This window comes from Colletotrichum tamarilloi, assembly GCF_030869305.1.
Source record: "Colletotrichum tamarilloi strain Tom-12 chromosome Unknown Scaffold_110.1, whole genome shotgun sequence".
Taxonomy (NCBI): Eukaryota; Fungi; Ascomycota; class Sordariomycetes; order Glomerellales; family Glomerellaceae; genus Colletotrichum; species Colletotrichum tamarilloi.
This window is the reverse complement of record NW_026849493.1, coordinates 1-23,331: the sequence shown is the minus strand read 5'-3', so window position 1 is coordinate 23,331 and position 23,331 is coordinate 1. Positions and strand designations below refer to the sequence as shown.

The 23,331-nt window shown below is 53.0% G+C and overlaps 7 protein-coding genes across 7 annotated transcripts, besides 1 other annotated feature; 3 read left to right on the top strand and 4 right to left on the bottom strand.

The window, feature by feature from the left end:
• Positions 1–1,574: 1,574 nt before the first annotated feature.
• On the top strand, positions 1,575–1,688 carry CTAM01_13985 (uncharacterized protein; the record flags this gene model as incomplete). The annotated part of the gene is made up of 1 exon (XM_060529986.1): positions 1,575–1,688. One exon carries the CDS (start codon positions 1,575–1,577, stop codon positions 1,686–1,688), a length of 114 nt encoding a protein of 37 aa, XP_060375413.1.
• Positions 1,689–5,593: 3,905 nt separating this feature from the next.
• CTAM01_13984 (glycosyl hydrolase family 6) lies at positions 5,594–11,085 on the bottom strand (the record flags this gene model as incomplete). The annotated part of the gene is made up of 8 exons (XM_060529985.1): positions 5,594–6,333; positions 6,405–8,655; positions 9,400–9,755; positions 9,807–9,951; positions 10,011–10,168; positions 10,225–10,472; positions 10,533–10,889; positions 10,994–11,085. 8 exons carry the CDS (start codon positions 11,083–11,085, stop codon positions 5,594–5,596), a joined length of 4,347 nt encoding a protein of 1,448 aa, XP_060375412.1.
• A 176-nt stretch (positions 11,086–11,261) lies between these two features.
• Positions 11,262–11,342: a sequence feature (Short protein (CTAM01_13983, KAK1481515.1) was converted to a misc_feature.).
• Positions 11,343–11,406: 64 nt separating this feature from the next.
• CTAM01_13982 (uncharacterized protein) lies at positions 11,407–11,622 on the top strand (the record flags this gene model as incomplete). Its single annotated transcript, XM_060529984.1, has 1 exon — positions 11,407–11,622. One exon carries the CDS (start codon positions 11,407–11,409, stop codon positions 11,620–11,622), a length of 216 nt encoding a protein of 71 aa, XP_060375411.1.
• Positions 11,623–12,019: 397 nt separating this feature from the next.
• CTAM01_13981 (uncharacterized protein) lies at positions 12,020–12,533 on the bottom strand (the record flags this gene model as incomplete). The annotated part of the gene is made up of 3 exons (XM_060529983.1): positions 12,020–12,149; positions 12,221–12,350; positions 12,449–12,533. The coding sequence occupies 3 exons, from the start codon at positions 12,531–12,533 to the stop codon at positions 12,020–12,022; spliced, it is 345 nt and encodes a 114-aa protein (XP_060375410.1).
• Positions 12,534–13,198: 665 nt separating this feature from the next.
• On the top strand, positions 13,199–14,579 carry CTAM01_13980 (adaptor complexes medium subunit family protein; the record flags this gene model as incomplete). The annotated part of the gene is made up of 2 exons (XM_060529982.1): positions 13,199–13,535; positions 13,606–14,579. The coding sequence occupies 2 exons, from the start codon at positions 13,199–13,201 to the stop codon at positions 14,577–14,579; spliced, it is 1,311 nt and encodes a 436-aa protein (XP_060375409.1).
• A 437-nt stretch (positions 14,580–15,016) lies between these two features.
• On the bottom strand, positions 15,017–16,126 carry CTAM01_13979 (uncharacterized protein; the record flags this gene model as incomplete). Its single annotated transcript, XM_060529981.1, has 1 exon — positions 15,017–16,126. The coding sequence occupies one exon, from the start codon at positions 16,124–16,126 to the stop codon at positions 15,017–15,019; it is 1,110 nt and encodes a 369-aa protein (XP_060375408.1).
• An 846-nt stretch (positions 16,127–16,972) lies between these two features.
• On the bottom strand, positions 16,973–19,323 carry CTAM01_13978 (Lcc2; the record flags this gene model as incomplete). Its single annotated transcript, XM_060529980.1, has 5 exons — positions 16,973–17,401; positions 17,457–17,519; positions 17,579–18,435; positions 18,509–18,575; positions 18,643–19,323. 5 exons carry the CDS (start codon positions 19,321–19,323, stop codon positions 16,973–16,975), a joined length of 2,097 nt encoding a protein of 698 aa, XP_060375407.1.
• Positions 19,324–23,331: the final 4,008 nt, after the last annotated feature.

Below are 23,331 nucleotides of genomic sequence, written 5' to 3'. Positions count from 1 at the left end.
TGCCCGGCACCTGGAAAGCACGGCAAGTAGATGCGTACTCCCTGCACTTTCCCTCTGAGACTTCAGGTGCGCAATGATTCGAGGTGATGATCGTCGGATGTCAGGTTGATAAGGTACCTTACCTAAGGCACCTAGAGGCAGGCACGGAGATAGTACATGACACAGGTACCTACCTACCTTAGGTACCTCGAAAAGGGGGCCCAGAGAGGGAGGCAGGGCCTACCTCAGGTAGGTACGTAGGTATTTGAGAAGGGGCGCCTTCACCCCAAATCAATTAGGTATGTAGAAAGCACGGCAGGAAGTCACCATCAATAGGAAGGAGAATGGCACTTGTGACTGCTTCAGGTTGACTGGTCTACAGATAGATAGATACCTAGGTACGTACGGATTACTGGAGGAAAGAATGCTGGACTTCCGACTTGCACCTGCAGCATAGGCACCTGCGCTACTGTCACTTGAGATGGGCTAAGCAGAAAGGAGGAAGCAGCCATGTGCAGAACAGGGATCAGGTCATCAGGAGGGGAGGAAGCGACAGGGGGTTGGTCCTCCTTCACCAACGAATGAACATTGACCTCTCTCATGCATTCCCCCACTCTCAGGCACGGCGAGGGGTGTTGAGTGAGCCTGACAGCAGGGCCAATCCATGTCTCTCATGGCCGTTTTGCCCGATCAACAACGTGAGACGTGTACCGCGACTGCGAGTCTGCGAGAGAGATGTAGGTAGATACGTCTCTCTGCGATATAGATACGCAGCAGCTGGGCATGAGAGCAACACATCACAGCGCATCGCATCGCATCAGAATATGCGCTGCAGCTTCGCTCATACTTGCATTGCGGCACTCATCTACTAGATTGGTATAATACCCGTGGTCTATTTAGGTATTCAACGCCTCTCTGCAAGACAAGACGCTCTCCGGGGCGCCCCCCTCCATAGCATCTTCCGAATCAAGTTTACACGGGCCGCAGAAGAGTCAGAGGTCATGAGCTGTGCATAAGACAACACATATGAGAGTGTCATGTTCCAGCGTACCGAAATCAGTCAACCAGGTTGAGCCTGCGAATAGCTTGGTGCTGCGGCCCTCTAATTCTACAAAGTGATGACCTCGATAAAAAACAGATATTCGTACACATTGAAATGCAAAATATTGTATGGATACCGGTAGGGGTAACAAGACTACCGGTAGATGAGGTAACTCGCTGCACCCTTTTAAACTATTCGTGTGGTGCAGAGCAGTTGAGGCGCGTCTCAGCTCACTATGAGTCTCATTCTTGATCTCACTCATACAACGCGAACAATGACATGACCGGGAGAGAGGTAAACCATGGCAGGCCCAGGCTAGGTTCCTTCCCTCATCATGACACACCAAGTTCAACCTAAATACGCCGCACTTTCCTCTCCCGTCTCCGTGGCCTCCGTGGTACCTAACTTACTTCAAGGTAGGTACACAGTGATGTACTGCAATGGTTGCCGTCCCTTCTTTTCACGTCGGATCTCTTGTTTCTTCCATCTCGCCCACAAACCTTGACTTCAACCAGACAGCATCGGGAGAAATCTCAATCCCACATCCCATACAATGCAGAAACATCCCGCTTCCCTCCAGGGCCAACCTGGCGTCGGCACGGCACAGACTGTTCAAGGCTTCCCCTGTTCAATCTCTGCATTATTCCGAAGAAAAATCGCCCATTGACTGGATCCTTGGCCTCGCCTTGCCTTGGCCCTTGGGTTATCGTCGTCGCCTCCGCCCACCGGTCTGACTTGACCACCAGTCTTCTCTTTTCGACCGCTTGCGTCGACCTGCAGGCCAACAGCTGAAGAAACATGTGTGCCAATCAAAGAAACACCGACAGAATGCAGTCAACTCGCTTGCCAAAACCAGCCGCCCTCGCCGCCGCCTTCAAGTCTTCTACCGGTACCATACCTTCACCACGTCCCATTCTTTATCAAACCACCGCTCTACCCGATTTGCCAATCTTCTTCGCCTCCTCAACCTGTAAGCAGCCTACTGGCCAACGGCCGAGTCTTGTCCACCGTCCACGAAGGGGTGGAATTCCCACAGGGGTACGGAGCCACAATACACTGGCGCACAGGGAGGCTTGCTAGAGGTGCCGCTCAGGCGAATATGATCAACTCGAGTCTGGGAGGAAAGGGGCCAGATGCACAGGGATCGTGATTACCGATTTCGAACGAGAAACCAAACGGCAAAACGCTGCCCACTCGAGCCGATCACCACGCGTCTAACAGTCGCGGTCCAACCGTGAGCACTCACACAGCAATAATTACGGTCCGTCCGTCACACCTCTTTTCGCGTTGCAAGCAGCCTTTAGTTCCAACCTTTTGAATGGCTTTCCAAGGGGCCCGAGAGCCCCTCCGAACAACCATTAGACCAACGACAGGCAAATCAATACCGTACTCTCCAGACTCCGCCTCGGCTGCCCCCTCGACCTCACACCCACTTGACCTCACCATTATAAGGTACTTGGGCACCTCAAAGGCACTTGTCCAGGAACGCATCGCCAATTCCACGTGTCACTTACTGCATCGATTGAGTTCGGGCCTCCCCCTCAAGTCGGGCCTGCGAATGGCCTACCTACGCCCAGAGTCCTTGGGACACGAAATCGGCATCGCATCCGTCTAGTGACAGAACTAAGCAGCAGCTCTCTCTCACCAAAAAGTTGGACCATGGTTTTAAATTGCGAGAATTTGGCTTCGAGCTACCGGCGGAATCGTACGAACTGACGCCCACTGACTGATACCGCCGGCCGTACGTGCAGGCTCAGCCAACCACCAGCCAGCCTGTCCTGTCTCGGCCACTGTCAAACAGCCGGTGGCTTTTGATGTTGCGATTGTTTTTCGATTCGGCCTAGTCGTACCTAAGTTCTTTCTCGCCCTCGTCCACTTTCGTGTTTGAAGTCAATGCCGATCCTCTTGGCCTGGACAGGCCCAAAGACCCTGAGAACCCCCGTCAAAGTCCTATCATGGATATCATCACCCTCGCGCCTTGGGGCGGCAAGTCCAGAGGATAAGTACGGACACCTACAAACAGACTGAGCAGTACTCCCGGCTCCGTCGACTGTGTGACACCGTATTAGTGCCGCCAACGTCAGCGCCCTCGGGCACCAAGCTTAGCTCCTCACAAGCGGGGTCTCCATCTTGGATATGGCGCTCATGATGGCTTGGCTTCGGGACCGACGAGCTCCATGACCACAAGGCATGATTGAAAACGGTCAAGTAATGGCGATTACGCTTGTTAGACTTGAATCCTGTCGATCGGCATCTTGCGAGACCAGCCACCTCCGGCAGTTCCATCATACTATGATCGATCCCCTCGTGTTTCTCGACCTGCCTACTGCACGGGAATGGCAATCATTGTCTGAGATGTAGGCACACGAGGCTCGTCTCAGCGATTCGGATGGGCTAGGTATCGTTTTCATATTGGCCACCTTCTCGCGCCATCATCACCACTAGACTCAACTTCTCAGACCACTTTCGATGCGACTCTGGCCTGACCAAACACGCCAATGGCTGTTTCCCCTCATCCCCCGTCCTCCATCGACTTGTACCTTGCTGCTGCATGCACCGCACGTGGCAGACGCACCCTTACCTGGCCGCTAAACTTCACCTGGAACTCGTGGACCACATGGGTTCTCAACGGACGACACGTTCCTATCACCAATGTGTCCAACCATATCGCTGCCGTTGTCGACTGTTGCCTGCCGTGGAGGATTTGACTTTGCAGTATATTGGTCTTTCTGAAGCTTTATTTCGAAATATGTTTCCAATGAATCGTGACAGTCACCCAGCAGACTTTTCATGAATCAGGCCATGGGATTGACCTTTGGGAGCCTGTCAATCACTCCTCATCTCCCTAATCATTCGGCCGTAGAGCGTTCTCGGACATCACAATCTGCCAGGCCGGCCTGGTTGAGTGAAGGTTTCCATCGTCGGGTTTCACTAAGCATGCTGGTCCCAATCAAGATCGTTTCCGGACAATCCCGTCCCATGACTCCCATATAGACTTCATGCTTATACCGAATATCCCTACGAAGCTTTGTGGTTTTTCGACGCGGAAAGCTGTATGCATGCGGCTTATCCAACAGGTCCAGAACGGACACCAGAGACTCGAGTCATGGCATCGCTGGAGCTTCAAGTTGCTCCAAATATTTGACTGGGGCAATCACCACGGTATCCGTACACCGTACGCGTTGGGAAGCCGGGACAAATGGCCACCCACTCAAACGGTCCGAGTCCCTCCTCCACGTGGTATCCCGCAGTTTGGTTACACAATCTTGGGGGCCCTATCTACAGTCAAGGCTTGTTCGGAACGAAGCTCGCTCAGGCCGGTGAGCAGCTTCGAGAGACGATGGAGCTTTTGCGTATTATGCTGATGGATTCGAACGTCGGCGAGTAATCAGAGTCGACAACAAGCTACGATTCTTTGGGCCCGACATTGATTTATCACCGAGGATCAAGCTCGGACTCCTGTACAGACAGCAATCGCACCCATCAGCTCCTTGACAAGTGGCACACTTTGAGGTGTATCATCGCTTCGGGGACACGTTTAGTGCCCTCGATGGGCCCCTGCAGCCAACATCTCCAGCCGCACGTCAGCCGTGTTTGCTTGCGACGTTGTGTCGTGTCTGGTGGGCATCAACAAGGTTGTTGTCAGTTCGAAACAGTTTCGCTTGTGTGCCCACAACTCCACCCCAGCTAATCTCTCTCAATCTGATCATTCTGATGAATTTACGCCTTGTTATCTTCAGGACTGGGTCGCCCGCACTGAGGCGCACGTCGCTAGCTGCCGGGTCGAGCCAACTGAGTCGTGACGAAGGGCGGTCAGCTAGCGATACGAGCATTCCCCCATGGCACGTCCCAGGATTCGCCCGAATTTGATACTCTGCTGATCGTCAGTAAAGCGCTGTCAAGGTTTTCGAGCGGCTGCGGTGATAATGCCGAAAAAAGCGGTTCGCGATGCCCCCTCTATCAATTTGTGTATCATGGTCAAGCTTGTTGTCCAAAACTCCCGCAGCAAGCTTGCGCATGGACCATGTAGCATTTACCCAGTAGACGCGCCCCCGGCTTTCCGGCGGTTTGCTGCAGGCTGCGCGGGGCAATTGTGAGGTCTGCCGGCATACATAGATGCATTGGAGAGCTTCATGGCAGGGACTCGAAGCTTAATCACAGGTTGACGTGGTGATTGGGCATCTTGATACCGACACAGGTTGATTATACTGTCATGTTTGCTCCCCTCCTTTGCTAAGCCAGGCTTCAACTCTCACACGAAGAACACCATAACACACCACTCAGCTCGTCGGGGATATCTGGTCATTGATTCACGCTACTTCAGATCTGTGGTATAGGGTATATTGTGTTATTTGAAGGTGCTCAACAGGGCACATACTATGGCCTATAATTTGGCAGATTCCTTTACCGAATCTCCTGTGTTCCTGGCAAGTTCCGAACTTGACTTTGCCTACTATTACAATCCAACCAACGCTTAACATCTCTTAATTGCCACCAAATCGTCTCCATGTCCAAGTTACCAACTTTGAGAACATGTCAAATACGAATCGAACCCACGGACATTAGAGGAAGTTATGGAATATAAGGTAGGAAAGGGTGAAACTCCGGTTGAGGGTGAGATACGGGTGGCGGTACATTGGGCGTGCTGTTCGCTGGTGGTAGATTAAACTCTCCATCGGACTCGTCTTCGCTGTCGGCGTCAGACATGGGCGGAGACATGGGCGGAGACATGGGCGGAGACATGTCAAAGTCTAGATCAAGCCTATTTTCCAAGGGCATTCCTACAGGTGTATAGATCGGGCCATCATCCTCGGGACCAAGCTTCACGAGCGCCAGCTCCTCCTCGGAAGTAGCCCACTCGGCAAAATGCCCCTTTAGCGTCCGGATCCCGCAGGGAAACCTCTCTTTGGAGCGTCTCTCCCTCATGATCATGCCCACCTCATTCTCGGCCTTGCGCTGGCTTCCCGGGTCCTCCGCGGCCCAGATCTCGGCCGTCTCGAGGATCCGTCGCCAATTTACCTCAAAGTGGCGGGCCACGACCTCGAACCACGGGTTATACTCGGCGGCCGGGTGGACGTTCTTGCGCAGATGGAGCCAGTGGCTCATGGCGTAGATGAGGGTGTCGGCGCGCATCTCCGTCTTGTAAACCAGCGAGGCTGCCGGGGAAAAGGCCTGGTTGGGTTCGTTCCAGACCGGGTCCGGGCTGAATATCATGGCATGGATGGAGACGAGGAGCTGGAGGAGGGTGGACTTCTGGGGGTCCCAATTCTCGGTGGCGCTGCCTGTCCAGGTGCCGAGGAGGGAGAAGCAGACTGTTGGCAAAGAGTTAGCAATGGTCCATGAAAATATAGTGCAGGTGAGAAATCAAAGGGGGCTTTCGTACCTTGGCCATTTGAATATAGGTTCGGGTTGAACTTTCGACGGCTGTACGTTGTTCTGAAGACCATCTTAGGTGGCCTCTCTGGGTAATCGAGAGGGCAGAACAGATCAAACTCGAAGAGCCCATTCTCATACGGCGTACCTTCCGGTCCGACGATGAGGACCTTCATGGCGTCCAACCGCGTGTCGTCGTGGCGAACAAAGATGCCGTCGGGGAGCGTGGTACGCAGCATGGAGAGCTCCATCACGAGCTTCTTCATACGGCGGGGGGCGGTGGCCTCCGAGTCTGGGATGGGAATCTTGAAGTCACTTTGCCATCTTTCGGAATCCATCTCCCGCACCTTGTTCTCGATGAGCCATTGCCGGGCGGCTGTGAGTCTCTCCTCCTTGTCATCGGGAATGGTGGGTGATTCTGCCACTGACGAAACGGTCGATTGTGAGTAAGTCAGAGAGGGAGGGTTGCTTCCTTCGTCAATAGTCACTTCCCTCTTGTCTTTCTTGAGGGTTTCTCCTTCGAGTTGTTGGGAGATCTCGCAAATACGGTCGCACATGACTATCGTCTGGGAGAGACCCCCGGGGCTGGGTTTGTAGAGTCGCTTCACCGATTCCGCCTGGACTCTCAAGGCAGAAAGTAGACTCACTAACGACTTGAGCGTTTCTTGAGGCTGGTCCTGCTTCTCTTCAAGCTCCACCGCTTTCCCCTTCCCCTTTTCATCGTCACTGGAGCTAGACGACCTGTCTAAAACTGGAAGAGGGCCATATCCGAAGCAGACCGGGAGTAGAGTGCGGGCGAGAGGATAGCTGATTCGAACATCACAGACTAGCGGGGTTGTAGCAGGGTGTGCTGAGAGCACGTGAAGGAAATCGAAGAGGGCTTGGTATGGAACTCGTTGCCGCATAATCTCTTGCATGTTATCATTCCGAAGAAGCTCTGCCATCCTGATCATCAGCGGGCTTCGGCGAGCCATGACCATTAACAACGGTGGAGGATTTCGATCAAACTGAGTGTAGTTGGAAGTTGAAGGCCATGCTATCGAAAGCGCGGCGAAAAGCCTGGGTAACCGGACCATGCTGTTCTCAAGGTCTTCGCGGCGAATACAGGCGAGTTCATCGGGCTTCTCTTTCTTTCTGTCGAGCTTACCCGTTGCGTAGCCCGTTCCTTTAGATGTGCCTTGGTCATCGCTGGTCTTGAAGTAGCTCTTGAATCTCGACCCGGACTTTTTCTCGGTTTTGGGGGGCTTCTCGATCGAGTCCACTTGGGAGTCTTGAAAGATAGAGACCCGCGGGTTTGCAGCGTGGGCGGTCGGGCCGCACAGGAGAGCAAAGATGTGGAAAAGTCGACCAGGGGGGCAGCACCATTTGGTCGACTTGGAACCGGCGAATGGCGTCCTTAAATTATCTCCGATTCGGGAGCAGCCGAAACAGTATGAGATCCCGCAAGAGCATCTAACATAATGGCTGCCCAGCTCGATAGTCTTTCGACCTAGAAGAATGACACTGGCGTGTTGGAAGATGGTGCTGCTCTCAATTGCGACGCCACGCTTGCATCTTGGACACCTACGGCCCGTTGCAAACCTAATGAAGCGTCGAAGCACTTCTTCTTCTTCCTGGCACGACGGATTAGGAGACGAGAATTCCTGGATTATCGAGACGTTTGGCTGGTTGTTGTCGGAAGGTCTGAGCAAAGATGGGGGTACGCAGGGCGAGAATAGGGGTGTTGATAATGGCTTTCGAAGCCTGTCCGGGGCGGTGCCGTGGTTGTAAGCAAACGCCTCCGCGGGGCCCTCTGGCGTGGGCCGATATGGCTGGACAGCAGTAGGATCGAAAGGTCGAGGTGTCACCCATTGAGTTGGCAATTCGTTATTTATATGGAAGTGTGGGGCTTGCCACCTTTGTCGCGTTGAAGAGCCCGAGACGGCGGTCCCATCTACTGTCATGACCGGTAAACGGGCAGAGTAAGGGTTACTATCTGCCAACTTTGTATCCTCTCCTGGATCTAGCCACGAAGGCCTCATGCCTGCGCTAGAGGTAAAGGGTTGAAAGGGAGGGGATCGAGGATCCAAGGGCACTCCACTGCTCTTCCCCTTTCCTTTCAACTTTGTCTTGATTGTCATTAGGATTTTAGACCGTATCGAGTGCTTAGCGACCCCGGCAGATGGGGCCGAATTATCGGCTTCGTTTGTGCTGCTCGCTTCTGGGAGGCTAGTATCTCTGGGTTGCTGGGCTTCTTGGCCGCCAAGAATCGTATCCTGTTCCTTTGCGCAGATAACGAGTCAGAATAGAACATCCAGAAGATATAGCGAGAAGGTTTTTGGAATTCATACGGCGAACAACCCCTGTGTCTTGGCTTCTGCATCGGAACCCGATGGGAGGGCTACCGGTATGCCTCCCTTCGTTGCAGATTTCTTCTCCTTGTGTCGCTTGCGGGGGGCCTTGAGAGGCCAAGGAATGCGATAAAACATTCAAATAAGTGTAAGTGTAAAGAGGAGGGCCAAGAGAAGGGCTATCCACATCTATATAGGCTTGGCGGCCTGCGTAATCGAACGTTGGGGGTGATTTGAGAGGAAATCGGATCCATCGAGCTATCATTAAAGAACCATAAGAAAAGAGAAGGGAGGGGAAGCGCTGAGGGGCGAGCTTTTTATAGCGGCGTCTTTCCGATCAGGCCAACCGAGTTTGTACCAGTTCAGGTACCCAGGGTTCAGTCCTAGATCTCGGGACCTAGACGGACCAAAAGACACCGGCACGGCGCTCCGATGCTTTCCTCTCTATGATCGGTGATTGACCCACACAGCAAGCATAGTCCTTCCGGGTTGAAGACGGACTACCCGAGCAGCACGGAGCAGGAGAGCCAAGTGGGTTCGACAGTTTATAAAAGATTCATCTTCTAAGTAGGTGAAATATATACACGAAGATAAATAGAACGCGACGTCTGCAGCCCAGGGCCATATTTGTAGAAGAAATTGGAACAGCACTTAGAAGGCAGGGTTAGCGTTTACGAGGAGCTGCTCGAAGTAGGCCTGGAACCAAGTTCCGGCCTCAGGAGCGGGCTTCAGAGCGTCCTCCTTGCCGCAGTTGTAGTCGTAGCGAGTGGCGGTAGTGAGGGAAGTGCCGTCACTCTCACCACCAGGCTTCACCCAGACAAAAGAATCAACAAGAGATGAGCCTGTGTTGGTGGAGGGACGGAGACCAAAACCGGTGCCGATGGCATTGCACCAGTCACCCCAAGCCAACTGGCCAGTGGGCTGCTTACCAGAGCGGCCTTGGTCAACGATGAAGTGAGCGTCCCATCCCTGAGCCGCGAGAAGGGGCTGGAGAGCCTCGACGTAGTGCTTCTCGTCATAGTTGGAGTTGCCTAGGCCAGTCAGATACGGAAACGTTAGAAATCTGGATGGGTACGACTAACCTGAGGTGTAGGAAGGCGGGGAGCTAACGCTCCATGCGTTGTAGTTGGCCACGTTGGTCACGATTCCACGGAGAGCCTTGGGGCTGCCGGCATCTTTGTAGACCTTTGCGTACATGTTCGCGGCGGGTCCCAAGTTTGCAGCCCACTGGAGAAGTATATTAGATCAGTAGAACATGTATGGAGCGTGCCGCGGTGAAAACTTACTCCTAACCAACCCGCGTGGCCGCCATCAAGGTACATGGCGACATTGGGCAGGTTGAGCTGAGTGACAGCATAGTTGGTGCACTCGAGGTAGGCGGCCTGGGCACCGGAGCACTTGGCAACGTTGAGGTTGGTGACCAAGTTTGCCAGGGAATCAGGCTCTGGACGAGAAAGTTAGGAAACGCAGATTTTGATGGGTGCGAGACAAGACACATACCGATCACCAGGAGAATGCGAATGTCAGAGTACTTGAGAATCATAGTGCGTATGGCGTCGATGTACTCCTTGTACTTGGCAACACCACCGTCAGCGATGGCGTATTCGCCGTTGGAGGCGGCAGCAGCGCAGTCGCGGTCGGGGAGATCGTAGACGACGAACTGGCCGGCGTAGTTGCCGCCAGCGGCGTTGGCCTTGCGAATATCGGCCAGCGTGGAGTCAACCAAGGGAATCTTGGCACGAGTGTCCCTTGATGGTGTCAGCAAAAGGAGGCCTTCAACACCGACGTACGTAGCATAGATAACTTACATCCACATGAAGGTAGGGACCTTGGCAACGGCGGCAGCCGCCGTCTGCAAAGCAGGGCTCAGTGACGGGATAGCCAAAGTCGTAATCTCGGAGGCATAGTATGAGTTGGCCCAGAGGTTGACTCCGGCAAAGGGGTTGCCCGTGTAGGTCGCACCACCGGTGACCGCGGGAGCGCTAGTGGTGGCAGTTCCGGCCTGCGTGGTAGTGGTACCGGCCCCGGCGGTTGTCGAGGTTCGCGAAGGGCTAACGACTGCGGAAGAGCTAGAGCGGACAGTCGATGAAGCGGCAGCAGAGCTGGCGGAAGAGGCGCTGCCGGGCAAGCACTGGCTGTAATAAGCGTTGTTGACGACGCAAGTGCTGCCAGAAGCACAGCACGTTGGGCCGGTGAAGCCTTGGCCGCCGCATTGTGCCCTGGTCACCAATCAGATTCTTTCCTCGTTCAAGCTGCATATCCTACTTACCAGACGGCTCCGCAAGATTGCCTCTCCTCGATGGGAACGGCAAGAGCTGCAGTGCCCAAGAGGGCAGCAGTGAGGAACGCACGAGCAGCCATGGTTGCTTCTGTTGTGGGATATTGACTTGACTCTGGAGAGGATGATGTCCGTGGGTTGCAAGTCTGGAGCTGATGATGAACGACCTGGGACATGGTCCTTTTATCATGTTGCCAACCTGAGTTGAGGACTCGGATCTCTTGAACACACCGCTTGGCCTTTCGGAACGGCGGGATGGATGTGTGCTGGGCCTATTCTGGGCTGCCGGCGGGAGAGAGGCATTGCCCCACGATCGCGGAGTGAAGCAGCGGCATCTTGAGCTTGATTACTCCATTGAGAAAAGCGTCAAGAGAGCAGACCAAGCCGAGGGAGCCATCGTTACCATGGGTCTATGGGGATATGGAAGAGACATCCGAAGGACGGGTCTTGAACCATGGAATCGCCTGGTTGACGGCATGCTGGACCAGGTCCCTAAAGCTGGGCATGGAGCCATGAATTGCTTGCGGTTGCAGCAAACTACGGCCACCATCGATATTCCATGGCGTCAAGGAGTAAAAGTCCGCCAGCCAAGGTGTGGGCAAACTGCGTATTGGATGTAACGGAGTGTAAGTCATCTCGGAGGCGACGCTCCATATTAGCCACGAAGGGAAGAGCGCGTTGGTCATGGGGGCGTGATGGATGTGGGGACCGTTGAAGAGGGTGCCATGAGGGGTCGGGAAGCTCTTTGAATCGTTCCGGTCAAGTTGCAATCCAGCAAACTCTCGATTGGAAAGGCGGCTTCGTTGCCCGAGATAACGCTGAGTAGGAATGGCGTGCCTATGCCGTTTAATTTAAAGACGGAGAAGTGCATCGCGAACGTGTCGGAAAGTGTAGGTAAAAGACAGAGATAACCAGTCAGGGGATGCGAGGTTGACGAATCGAAAGCCGAAGCGAAAGTAGCTTGGCTTCAGGTACAGAGACAGGTACCGTGAGCGAAGAGAGGAATAGGCATGGCGATTAGTCGGAGCCGCACTCAGGAGGGCACTGGAGGGCAAGACGCAAGACGCAAGGGACGACAAGCGAGTTGGAGAAATTGGGGTTTGTGTGGTGGTGAACCGCGTCGATGGTGGTGCTGTGGTACTCGGACCTGTCTGGTGTTAATGAGGTTAATGAGTGTCAAGAGCGGAAGCAATCAATACTGATTGCCTACCTAATAACCATCGGCCCTCAATCTTGGGTTCCCACGCCTGCGGGAACGATCCAAATTGACGTTTCGTCGAGATTTGGACGTCCAGCAACCTCATGTCATGACCACGGTGGCAATTGGTGGCCGGTGTAAGAGGCTTTGCTTGAGAGTATACATAACATTGCAAGCCGCTGATATCAATAGCATTGACGCGAGGAGAAATGAACAACCGAGAGCCGTGTACTATCAGCTATGCATACAGTTGGTGGGTGGTGACAAGAGCATGTCGAGGCAGATTCTTCTCTTGGTGGTGAGATGCCAAGGGTTCATGGTACCGACGCGCATCTTTCGGACGCACAGTCCCGTGCTCAACATCGCAGTCCATCCGAAGAACAGTCCGGAAGATCAGAGAGGAATGCGGTTACGAATAAGGGTCGTACGTTGTTGTCTTGGGGAGCGGAGACTCGTGATGGTGGTTGTGGTGGTGACGGTGGGTGTGTAAGAGGAGGAAGACGACCGGGGCGGAGGTGTGAAAATGTATTGGCACTGTCCAGATCACCGTGCTTACATAAGACAAGGTATCTAGGTACCGACCGTTACACGTCAAGACGGGAGTCCGCACGTGAGTGGATCACGTAAGGCGATTCCAGGGAGCTTACCTAAGAAAAGAAGCATGGACCATTGTGCCCCACACCGCACGGAGCGCCGGTCCACCGCGAGGCTCACCGCCCGGACCCTTTTGGGGCCTGGCAGAATTTCCCGCCGGTCCCGAAACCGTCCCCCTTGACCAAGTCGCAAAGTGGAAGCTCCCCTGACGGCTGACCGAGCCAGTTCCCGCCGCTGTCCCCGCCGTGTCCCGCCCGCGATCCTGTGCTTCGAGAATCACCAACACACCCATCCCACCAGCTCTACTACTGTTCACCACAACGCGCCCTCCCGTCTCTCCGTCCGCTCGTCAATCCCCAGTGGTCGCTCCCCTCGCGTGCGCCCTCATCCCCTGACCCGCCACGATGTTGTCTGGAATCCTCATCTTCAACCAAAAGGGCGAGAACCTCATCTTCCGCGCCTTTCGCAACGATTGCAGGCCCAGACTTGCCGACGTCTTCCGGATTCAAGTGATCTCGAACTCGCAAGTCCGGTCCCCCATCTTGACCCTTGGAAGCACCACCTTCAGCCACGTAAAGCATGAGAACATTTACCTTGTTGCTATTACCAAGAGCAATGCGAATGCTGCGCTGGTCTTTGAGTTCCTCTATCGCTTAATTGCGTTGGGACGGGGCTACTTTGGCAAGTTTGATGAGGAGGCTGTCAAGAACAACTTCGTGCTTGTCTATGAGCTGCTCGACGGTACGTGCCACATCACACCGGCTCAATGGACTGTGTTACTAGTGTTCCCCTTCTAACGTTCGCCTTGCAGAGATCATTGACTTTGGCTACCCCCAAAATACCGAGACCGACACCCTCAAGATGTACATCACGACCGAAGGCGTCAAGTCAGAACGAGCCGCCGAGGACTCGGCCAAGATTACAATGCAGGCGACAGGCGCGCTCTCGTGGCGCAAGGCAGATGTTAAGTACAGAAAGAACGAGGCGTTCGTTGACGTGATCGAAGACGTCAACCTTCTCATGTCCGCCACGGGAGCAGTCCTCCGCGCCGACGTCACGGGTCAAATCGTCATGCGCGCCTACCTCTCCGGTACCCCAGAGTGCAAGTTCGGCCTCAACGACCGGCTACTTCTCGATAACGACGGGCTCCTTAGTCTACCGAGTGGAAACAGGATGGGAACAAAGGCCACCAAGGCCGCCGCCGGCAGTGTCACCCTCGAAGACTGTCAATTCCACCAGTGCGTCAAGTTGGGCAAGTTCGACAGCGACCGCATCATCTCCTTCGTCCCGCCCGATGGCGAGTTCGAGCTCATGCGCTACCGCGCCACCGAGAACGTCAACCTCCCCTTCAAGATCCACGCCATCGTCAACGAGGTCGGCCGCACAAAGGTCGAATACAGCATCGGCATCAAGGCAAACTTTGGCGCAAAGCTCTTCGCCACCAACGTCGTCGTCCGCATCCCTACACCGCTCAACACTGCTAAGATCACGGAACGGTGCACCCAGGGCAAGGCCAAGTACGAGCCCAGCGAGAACAACATTGTGTGGAAGATTGGGCGGTTTACGGGACAGAGCGAGTTTGTCTTGAGCGCCGAGGCCATCCTGACGAGCATGACGAATCAGCGCGCCTGGTCGCGGCCGCCCCTGAGCCTCAACTTTAGCTTGTTGATGTTTACCAGTTCAGGCCTCTTGGTTAGGTACCTCAAGGTGTTCGAAAAGAGCAACTATTCCAGCGTCAAGTGGGTGCGGTACATGACGAGAGCGGGTTCCTATGAGATACGGTAAGTCTGGCCTTCATCATCATCATCATCATCATCATTCCATGTTCTAAGCCCTGTTGCTAATTAACTCACAGTTTCTAGCGAGGTAATTATACGTGTATGTGTGGTTTTGAGCTTGCGTGGTATATGCATAGTATGGCGTCAAAAGGTATTCCCAGTAGAGAAAAACTGGTGGGCTTCAGCACGTTTTGTCAATGTTTCCGGCGGCTACATTGTTGTCAATAACGTCTCTTCTTCCAGAGATTATAGTAATACAAGGTCTCCCTCCCTAGCTCGCATCCTTCCAGTCGTTTCGACGAAATCAGCTCCTCGTTGCTCCACGTCAGCCGGTTCGACCCAACCACTTGGTCCAGCTGGAATAGGCACCCTTTCGTCAGTCAGCTTATCTCGCCCTTCTCACGCCGAGGAGGTCTCTTGTTCTCACCCGCGTCGCTAGCTCGACTACCGCAGGCTCATGTCAACGCTCTCATTGGCGACTTCTGAACGGCTGTCCGGATAACAGTCCATTGCCGTCGTGCTGTCCACGCCCTCCAACTCATCGTCTTCCACCAGCAACACCCTGATTCCCTCAAAATCCTGCGTAGCAGCGTCTGTCTGCTGGCTCCTGATCATCTCGTCCATAACCCTCGCAAACACGTAGATCGGGTGCTCGTCCGACCAACCCATGCCCTCCAGATCAAACACCTCCCGATACGTCTTCCCCACACCATGGATTACGTCCGCTTTTCGCGATCTGGCCGCGTCTCTGTCTCGACTGTCAAGCTGGAAATATAGTTCGCCGCGGGTTTGGAGCTGAGATCTCGTGACATCCTGCTTCTTGCATCGGGTACATCGGCCGTGGCAGTGGTCGACCAAGTACAGCACGCGGAGTCCCCGTTGTATACAACATGCCAGATACGCCACCTCTTCGAACAACACCGCCCCAACCGTTGCCGGCGTCCACGTCTCCGCAATATCCAAAGCGATGAGCCGCGCATCACGCAACGTCGCCGCTATCTCGGCGCTCCACGGCCCTTCAAGCACCTCGGTCAAGTTGTTCACTCCCGAAGCCTCATATTCGCCAAATAAAACCCCGTGGCTGAGATCCGTGAGGGCACCGCCGTCTCCGAACCGCAATAGCAGCACGTCTTCTTCGTTGTCATACTTTATCCTCTGGTTTCGACCGGGGAGGTAGACAGAGTTCATACTCCTCCGCTTTGACCGCCTCTCCACGGCCGTCGAGGCTTCAGAACACACTAGCCGCATCGTTTGCCGTTGCTTGTAGACGGATGGATCGTGCATGTGTCTTGCTATCCTCGTATGTCGCGCTAGCTCCGCCGGTCCCGTTTCGAGGGCGTCCAAGAAGACGCACTCTCTGTACTTTGTCCATCTCGCGTGGTTCCGCTCTGAAATCTTACCGTCCGCGGATTGGAAAGCTCGTCTGCTTCGATCGGTGCCGCGCCAGGACGGGAAACAGACATCAAAGATGTGTATTGACGGCCCGGCTGTTGCCTCATCCCAGATTTTGAAGCGGAGTTCGGGAGGGAGCTCCCTGAACTTTGTGAATGGCATTATAGGCGACTTGAGACGGTGCTGCTGAGTCTCGGACGAGAATTTGACTTCGTGTCGTGATTCTCGTAGGGGTTTATAAACATAGTCATGAAGGAATCTCATCGCATTCGACGGGAACCCCGTCGCAGGCAAAAGAATTGACCGGCCGGACACCCACTCAACAGCATCCACTGCCAACTCACACATCTCATCCATGTCACCTCACTGTCGTTGCTCTGATATCGCGACGTGGGATGATGAGACTGGAAAAGACAAATCAAGGCTGTCCTCGACGGCGTTCCTTCGACAAAGTGCCGCTCACTCGTATATCTGTTCTGGGTGTCAGCGCTTACATTCGTTTTCAACAGCGCAGACCCAGAACGCCACCATCAGATTTGGCCGTTGGTCGTCGCCCGTTGGACAAGCCACGCGACTACCGTGCCGCCGGGTCGCATACCACACCAGAATACGATGGCAATATGCCCATTGGCCGGGTCATGTGTGAGCTTGGCATTTGCTGGAAGATTGGCTCAACGGCTGCATGAGTCCGCCTAGGCGGGGGAGCTGAGAGGACAATGAGAACGAATCTAAGTTGTTTGCTTCGGTGGAACGGGTTGAATGGCCTTTCTGTCGCTACCGTTTGTCTTGCCCACATCAGCCACGGCTGCTAGCCACCGGAATCTTGGACACCAATCATGTTGCTATCTTTACCGATTTCTTCTCAAGACTCCTCTCTTGTTGACTCTTCAGCATGCTCCTATACCGTATCTTCTTGCCCTTCCCATTCTCTCGTCCCCCACATTATCATTAAACTGTCTCATCGGACTGAATTAATCATTGTTATCCTCTCAGTGTGCTCGTCCTCGCCTAAACTCCAGAATCGTTCTGAAGGTTGGTGGCATTGGCGCAGGCAGGGTAGTCTGGTTTCTCATCGGTACCCAGGTTGCCAGGCCAGTAGTTCTTGCAGTCATACGCCCAAGTATTCCAGCTTGCACAGAGAGTATGGGCCTCATCTAGGGCTGGAGAGCTTCCGGGCCTCCAAATGACGTTAGCCTGAGCTTGTCGTTCCATGATCTGGAGAGACAGGCCAGCGGAAGCATGGCCGGCAATATGGCAATGCATTAACCACACGCCGGGGTTATCGGACTTGAAGGCAATGACGGCATAGCCGCTCTTGGGAAGCAGTACCACGTCACGGCGGGGCGGATTACTTGTGTTGGGATTGAAATCTGCTGGGTCCCACAACTTGTCATCCTCCTGCTGGACAATGGCAAAATCATGGCCGTGGAGATGGATCTGAATGCAGTTAGTCTGAAGGTTCTCGACAAAATCTAACGTCACCGCCACTTACGGGATGAGGACCAAATGTCGGGTGGGTTATGTCGGTGTTGTTGGAGTTGAGAACTAGATAAACCTAAGTATGCCAATTAGTGATAGATTCAATAAGAGTGTTGTAGGTGCAATCAAACTCACCCAGTCCTTTGCGGTATAGTTCTCCGGCACGACCACCCATCCTGTTGGCCACTCATCGCCAACATTGTCGAGGTTTAGGAACGTAGGGTTCCCGTACGCGGTCTGGAAGGGGTTCACGTCCTTGCTCTCCGGTCGCTCGAAAGAGAAAAAGGCCTGCGCATATGGTCCGCTTTTGCTTACGTTGTGTAGGTCCGCGATGTTGAATTGTTCGCCGACGCCGCCGTTTGCCGGAATTCCAACTGTCCAAGGAACAGTCGGCACCAGTTTGTTGTTAAAGTCCGTGTCTGAGAAAGCGAGGCTAATGTTCCAACCCGTGGTAGTGGGGTCTGCTGTACTGGAACTGTCGTAACGGAGGATGCCGGTCTTCATGTAGTTGTTCACATCTACAGTAATGTTGCCTTCTTTCGTCAAATTTGTGCCTTCATACATTGGCAATTGGGTTCGAATCCAGAAATTGCCATCCGCCGGCAGAGGATTAGCATCGGGGTTCGAACTGTCGACAACCGGCTTTGCCTCAACGATAATATGATACCTCTGTCCGATGGCGATGAGGAGAGAAGTTGCATTGAATGGCTCAATGGGAACGAAGTCTGCCTCAACAACAGTGAAATTGTGGTTGTCGATGGAGAAGATAAACGTTGAATCATAAGCAGTGTTAACAAGGCGCAATAGGTACCGCTTTGCTCTCGTCGAGGGGTTGGGCTCGATGTCATCGAACCAGATCTCGTAACCACGGGGAATTTCTGTGGTGTTATCAATACCTCCACCAGTGAATCGAGTGATGTTCCCGATGCCACCCAGGAGTATGTCTTGTCCGGTTGCATTTATGTACATGTTTTCGAATGCACTATTATTCGCTAAAATCCATCAGTTAGCATCAACTCAATAGAGCCAGACAATGCGGGCATCAAATGGTTCAGCCTGACTCACCCCAATCAGTCACCGAGATTGGCTCAATAGCCTCGTCGTACGGGAAGGATGTTGGTCCGTGGATGGTCTGAAGTCAATTCATTAGCACACAAACCTTGCAGAGATTGTAGGACTAATTGAACGACTCAACTTACAATGGGGGCTTGCAATCCGTCGGCGTACTGAACCGAGTAGTGGCTGTGATACCACGAGGAGCCGTACTGTGTGGCATCCCATCGGTAGACAAAGCTGGACTGTGGAGCAATGGGACATTGTGTAATTCCGTTGACACCATCCATGTGCATTGTTTGATTCTGTCTGATGCCATGCCAGTGAATGCTGGTTCCATTGTTGACGAGGAGATTCTGAACGTGGATCTCGACAGTATCACCCCAACAAGCTTCGATGAGAGGCCCAGGCCAAGTGTTGTTAAAAAGCTTTGCTTCAGTGAAGTTCAGGCCGTTCGCGTTGATGTAGCCATCCGTAACGTTGAGGTAGTATACTCGAGTGATGCCTTGCGGCATCTTGTCCTCATAGTCGGTTGTGATGTTGTATTCTTCTCCGGTATCCGAGTTGCGAAGCCAACAGCTTCGGTCCTCTGCAGTGCCGCATGGCTTGAAACCCTTCATCTGGCTGTAGTCACAGACAAATTTATCAATGTTGCTGCCAGGAGGCGCGAAGATGGGACTACCATGTCCAGCGGTCTCAAGGTCGGTGTTCGACCAGCTAAACTTGGCTCCTAGGTGGTGTTGAGGTCCATCTCGGAAGAAGGGTGAACCGAAAAGTGTATTGGCAACATCAGTTACAATGATCCAGACATGGCGAAGGGCCAACATAGTGGGTTTTTGGCGAGGCAGCTCGAAAGCTAGCTAACAAGATAAATGATGAGAACCTGCTCGATAGGCTTTGCTTCGTGGGGTTCATGAGAAAGGGGATATGAGCACTTTTGAGCAAGATTCGTATAGGTGCGTTATCATATCAGCAAGCCTAGCTTTTTGCCTTCACAATACCTAGGTAGTGCGCGGATCATTCAGCCCTTAGTCTTCTGATGACTGGGGAGGGATACATTCGAGACCGTGATGACTATGGACTGGAACGGCGTGGCGTTGCGACTCAAAATCGCAACCGGACATGGAACGTGAATTGATGAAAATGTTTACCGCCACGAATTCCACCAAGCTATCTGCTGGATACACTTCGGGGACCTTGACTCGAATCAGAATCACGACTAGCAGATATTCATGTTTCATAGTCGATCTAAAAGTTACTGGATGGTACTCAGGTAATCTGACTACCATAAGTCCCGTCTTCTGCATCTTTGGAAGGGTGACATGATATCTTCAAAGCACCACAGAGGAATTTGGGAAGACCAAACACTTGCGTGGAGAGAAACAAGAGTGATATGTGAGCGAAGCAACAGCCCGCGTTTGATGCTGTCAGCCGTCGGCCTAGCCCAAGGAACGGGCCGGCAAGCAAGGGGCTAGAAGTGATTGGCCGCGTCCCGCTTCTACTGAGACAGCCCCATGCTAACAAGGTCGACGAGCGTGACAAGGTTCGAACCGTGGATCACCACTTGCCTAGATGCGGCAAGACACCCACCGGCAACTACGGGTGCGGGTGAGGGGTTGAACGGTCAACTGCCACCGAATTCTCGTGGAGCGGCTGAAGATTTTCAGCTCCTCGCGCTTGTTGTTAGCGGATTCAGATTGGATCAGTCGAAGTATGCGGGGAGGAACGCGGTGATTGGCGTTAATTGTGAAAACTCCGGAATGCAAACGGCTCATGGGGAGCTCCCTTAGTTTATGATCATGCCATTCTATGTTTACCGTGCTGTTTTTCGGGAGGAGCATCCAATCATGCAGTCGAGACTAAGACGATTGCGATCGGAGCAGTGAGTTGTCTTACTGAGTTCTCTTCCATCGACAGAAGGCTGGCAATTTACGTCTCACTTAGTGAGACCGCGAGAAGCTCAGATGTCTTGGCATCTTTTTAGCTTTTCGTCAACCGCCCAAGAGCTTCTACTAATGAGAAACGAACAAATTGACTTGGTACACCTGCGGTAGAGCTTGGGAATATTCATTGGGGATAGCCTCATGAGTAACTGTTAGACGCGCGATGGCTTTCGTTGAAGATCTCACATAAAGTTAGAAGAGTTGCCATTGATCGCTAGTCATTTCAGCGTTGAGCTTTAAGAAACAATACGCCCTTCAACATATTCAGGCATCATCTTGACGTCAAGCGCTTGTGCACTCAGTCCAGCTTAGCTAGCTGAGGCTATGAATACAATTGAGAGAAACGGATGGCACATAGGTACTCTGTAAGATGAGGACTAAACCCAATCAGTTGGTAAGCACACAATTGCGAAGAGAATGGTGCAGGTTGTCAGCATTTCGAATCGTTCAGTGACGAATCTTCTTTCTTTCCGAATAAGGTACTCGGGCTCTCGATGGCGGCGCTAAACATCGTTTACTGAGACATGGGCTTCCAGGGCTCCCACTTGCACAGCTTCGAGTCTTTCGAATCTAGGCCTTTTGTGCCACCCTGAAAACTAGCCTCAATTTGATTCAGACTTGTCCGTGTTACGGCTTACGTGGAGATTTGGAGTCTGGTATCATCCAAGTCCAGCTTCAATTGCCCATGAAGCGCAGTCTCCGATTTCTGCGGCCGTAAGCTTTGAATCAGCTCCGAGGAGTGAAGCTATTGAAATATCTCATTGCTATCTCAGCTACATCTGTCATTTTAGTTGATAGAGACGCATCTCAATGGGGAAGGTCTTGCGCTTTCCCAGCTCTGCTGGTAACCGAGGAGCCAATGCTCGACCTTGTGTAGCCGGCGGGAACGTACAGCCGCATTGCAGTTTCGGTAGGCGGATTTGCTCTCGTATGATATATCTCCGGCATGAATTCCCAATTCGGAAGAGTGTTCCGACCCGATGTTTGACAATACGCGAAATTTCAACGCCTTAGGGTTCGATCAAGACGACTGATCGGTGATAAGACCAACATACTTGGGTATGGCAAGTGAGAGAAGGCCGGACAGAGAAGCTTGATATCTTGTTCCAGCCACTCCGTCGCTGAAGAATGGACTTCCGGTGTCTCGGGACCCGTGAAGTACGCCAAAAAGCCTCCATATCAGCCATCAGTATCTTCCACTATAGCCTGCATGACTTGACAGACCTTGATCGCACTTTCTGCTGACCATCATGCAGTGTCACCATTTCAAACAGCCACAGGAGCGGCTGGGCCTTGCTATAAGTGGTTGATCTAACGTGTCGTACAGTAGTTTGCTCTTACAGTAGTCTACCCTTCTGCGTCGGAGCTGGCCGAACGTTGTCATCGGATATCGTGCCTAGTTTGATATTAAGACTTTGGCGAGACAAGATATTCGGGGTTACGCCTTACTGAATGAATGTGTTAGCTGTCACATGTCATTTTCCTTGCAAGAGCTCTCGCAGGTGACTTTGATGTCGGAACTGTTCGTGGCCACCGATTATAGCGCTACAAGCACACAGGAAGATTCCAATAAAGTCAAAGATCGTGATATCTGAGGTATGGTATAATCCTTTGGCGCACTCTCCTTCAATTAGACCACACAGCTGCCGCAGTATTCGGGCTGAAGACTGTGGCATAAGTTATGTGTGACCCCATATACCGCGCCAAACGCCGGTGATGTGTAGGAGTCGGCCGCCATTAACTTGACTCCTACTGGAATCTCGATTTCGAGCCCAAATCTAAGATTACACTACATCTTGCAGCTCTCGATGAGGCAGGGCCAAAGGGAATAGTCGGACACATCCTACAAGCCCTCTCCTGTGTACATCATTTTATCTCACTGTACCTACCCCTCTTTCCTCCCCCAACAAGCCGACGTGATTGCGAACAAGATGCATTGGGTCATCAATCTCTTACACTGGCATTGGTCGGGGGAACCGGACGGTTTCTCATGATTGGAAACAAGGGAAGCTTCGTGGAACTGAGTCTTGAGGCCCGGGAGCACACGAAAAAACTGTACATCCACTTTGGAACAAGGCAACTCTGGGGTACATGGTGTTGTCCCATATCAGCTTCGAGAAAGGTGCTCTACACACATCAAGGGGTTTCTAGAACGCCTTCGAATATCGCGATGATGGGTAAACATTATCGCTAGTCTCATCAGCCTTGGAGCCCGGAACCAGGAGCCCGGAAACGAGGATAGCAACTCGTGGGAGCCGGGGTGAATAGCGCCTTTGTGGCTGATTGCCATGCCCATCTCATGTGGCCTCCATATGGGCGACGAAAAGGCAATTTTCCCGAAGTTGTGCATTGTTACAAAAGTGTGCCTCTGTGTCTCATTCCTCTTGATATCATTGGAACTTCACATTGAAGAGAACCCTGGTTGCGAGACCGGTAAGCATGGGCAAGCCACGTGCTTCGCCATTCTCCGGAGGGACAGTCTGAATTGCGACCCATAGGTTTGACAATGGCGGCCAATTATTGAAGCCTGGAAGAGAAATCGTGCCATTCCCTTAGGGTTCGTGAGGCAAACATCAGAGAAATGAGGTGGCCAGGTCCCAACAGCGTGGTAGTGACGGGCCGGGGCTTTGAGATGGGCCAGATGCCCAATAAGTCAACATACCCACTTCCTGGCACCCCCCTGTTTCTGGCACCACAAAAACGATGGGATCACAACCCAACCTCCTCATTACTATTAACTATTGATCCTCAACCACACCCACTACAATACAGCTGCCAGCCTCACTAGGGCATTCAGAGTCGCTGGATTCAGCCGTGATAACCTCCTTTTCACCCGCTTCGATTTGAGCCCGATGGATATCCCTGATGTTCGCGAACTTCGTATTGGGATCG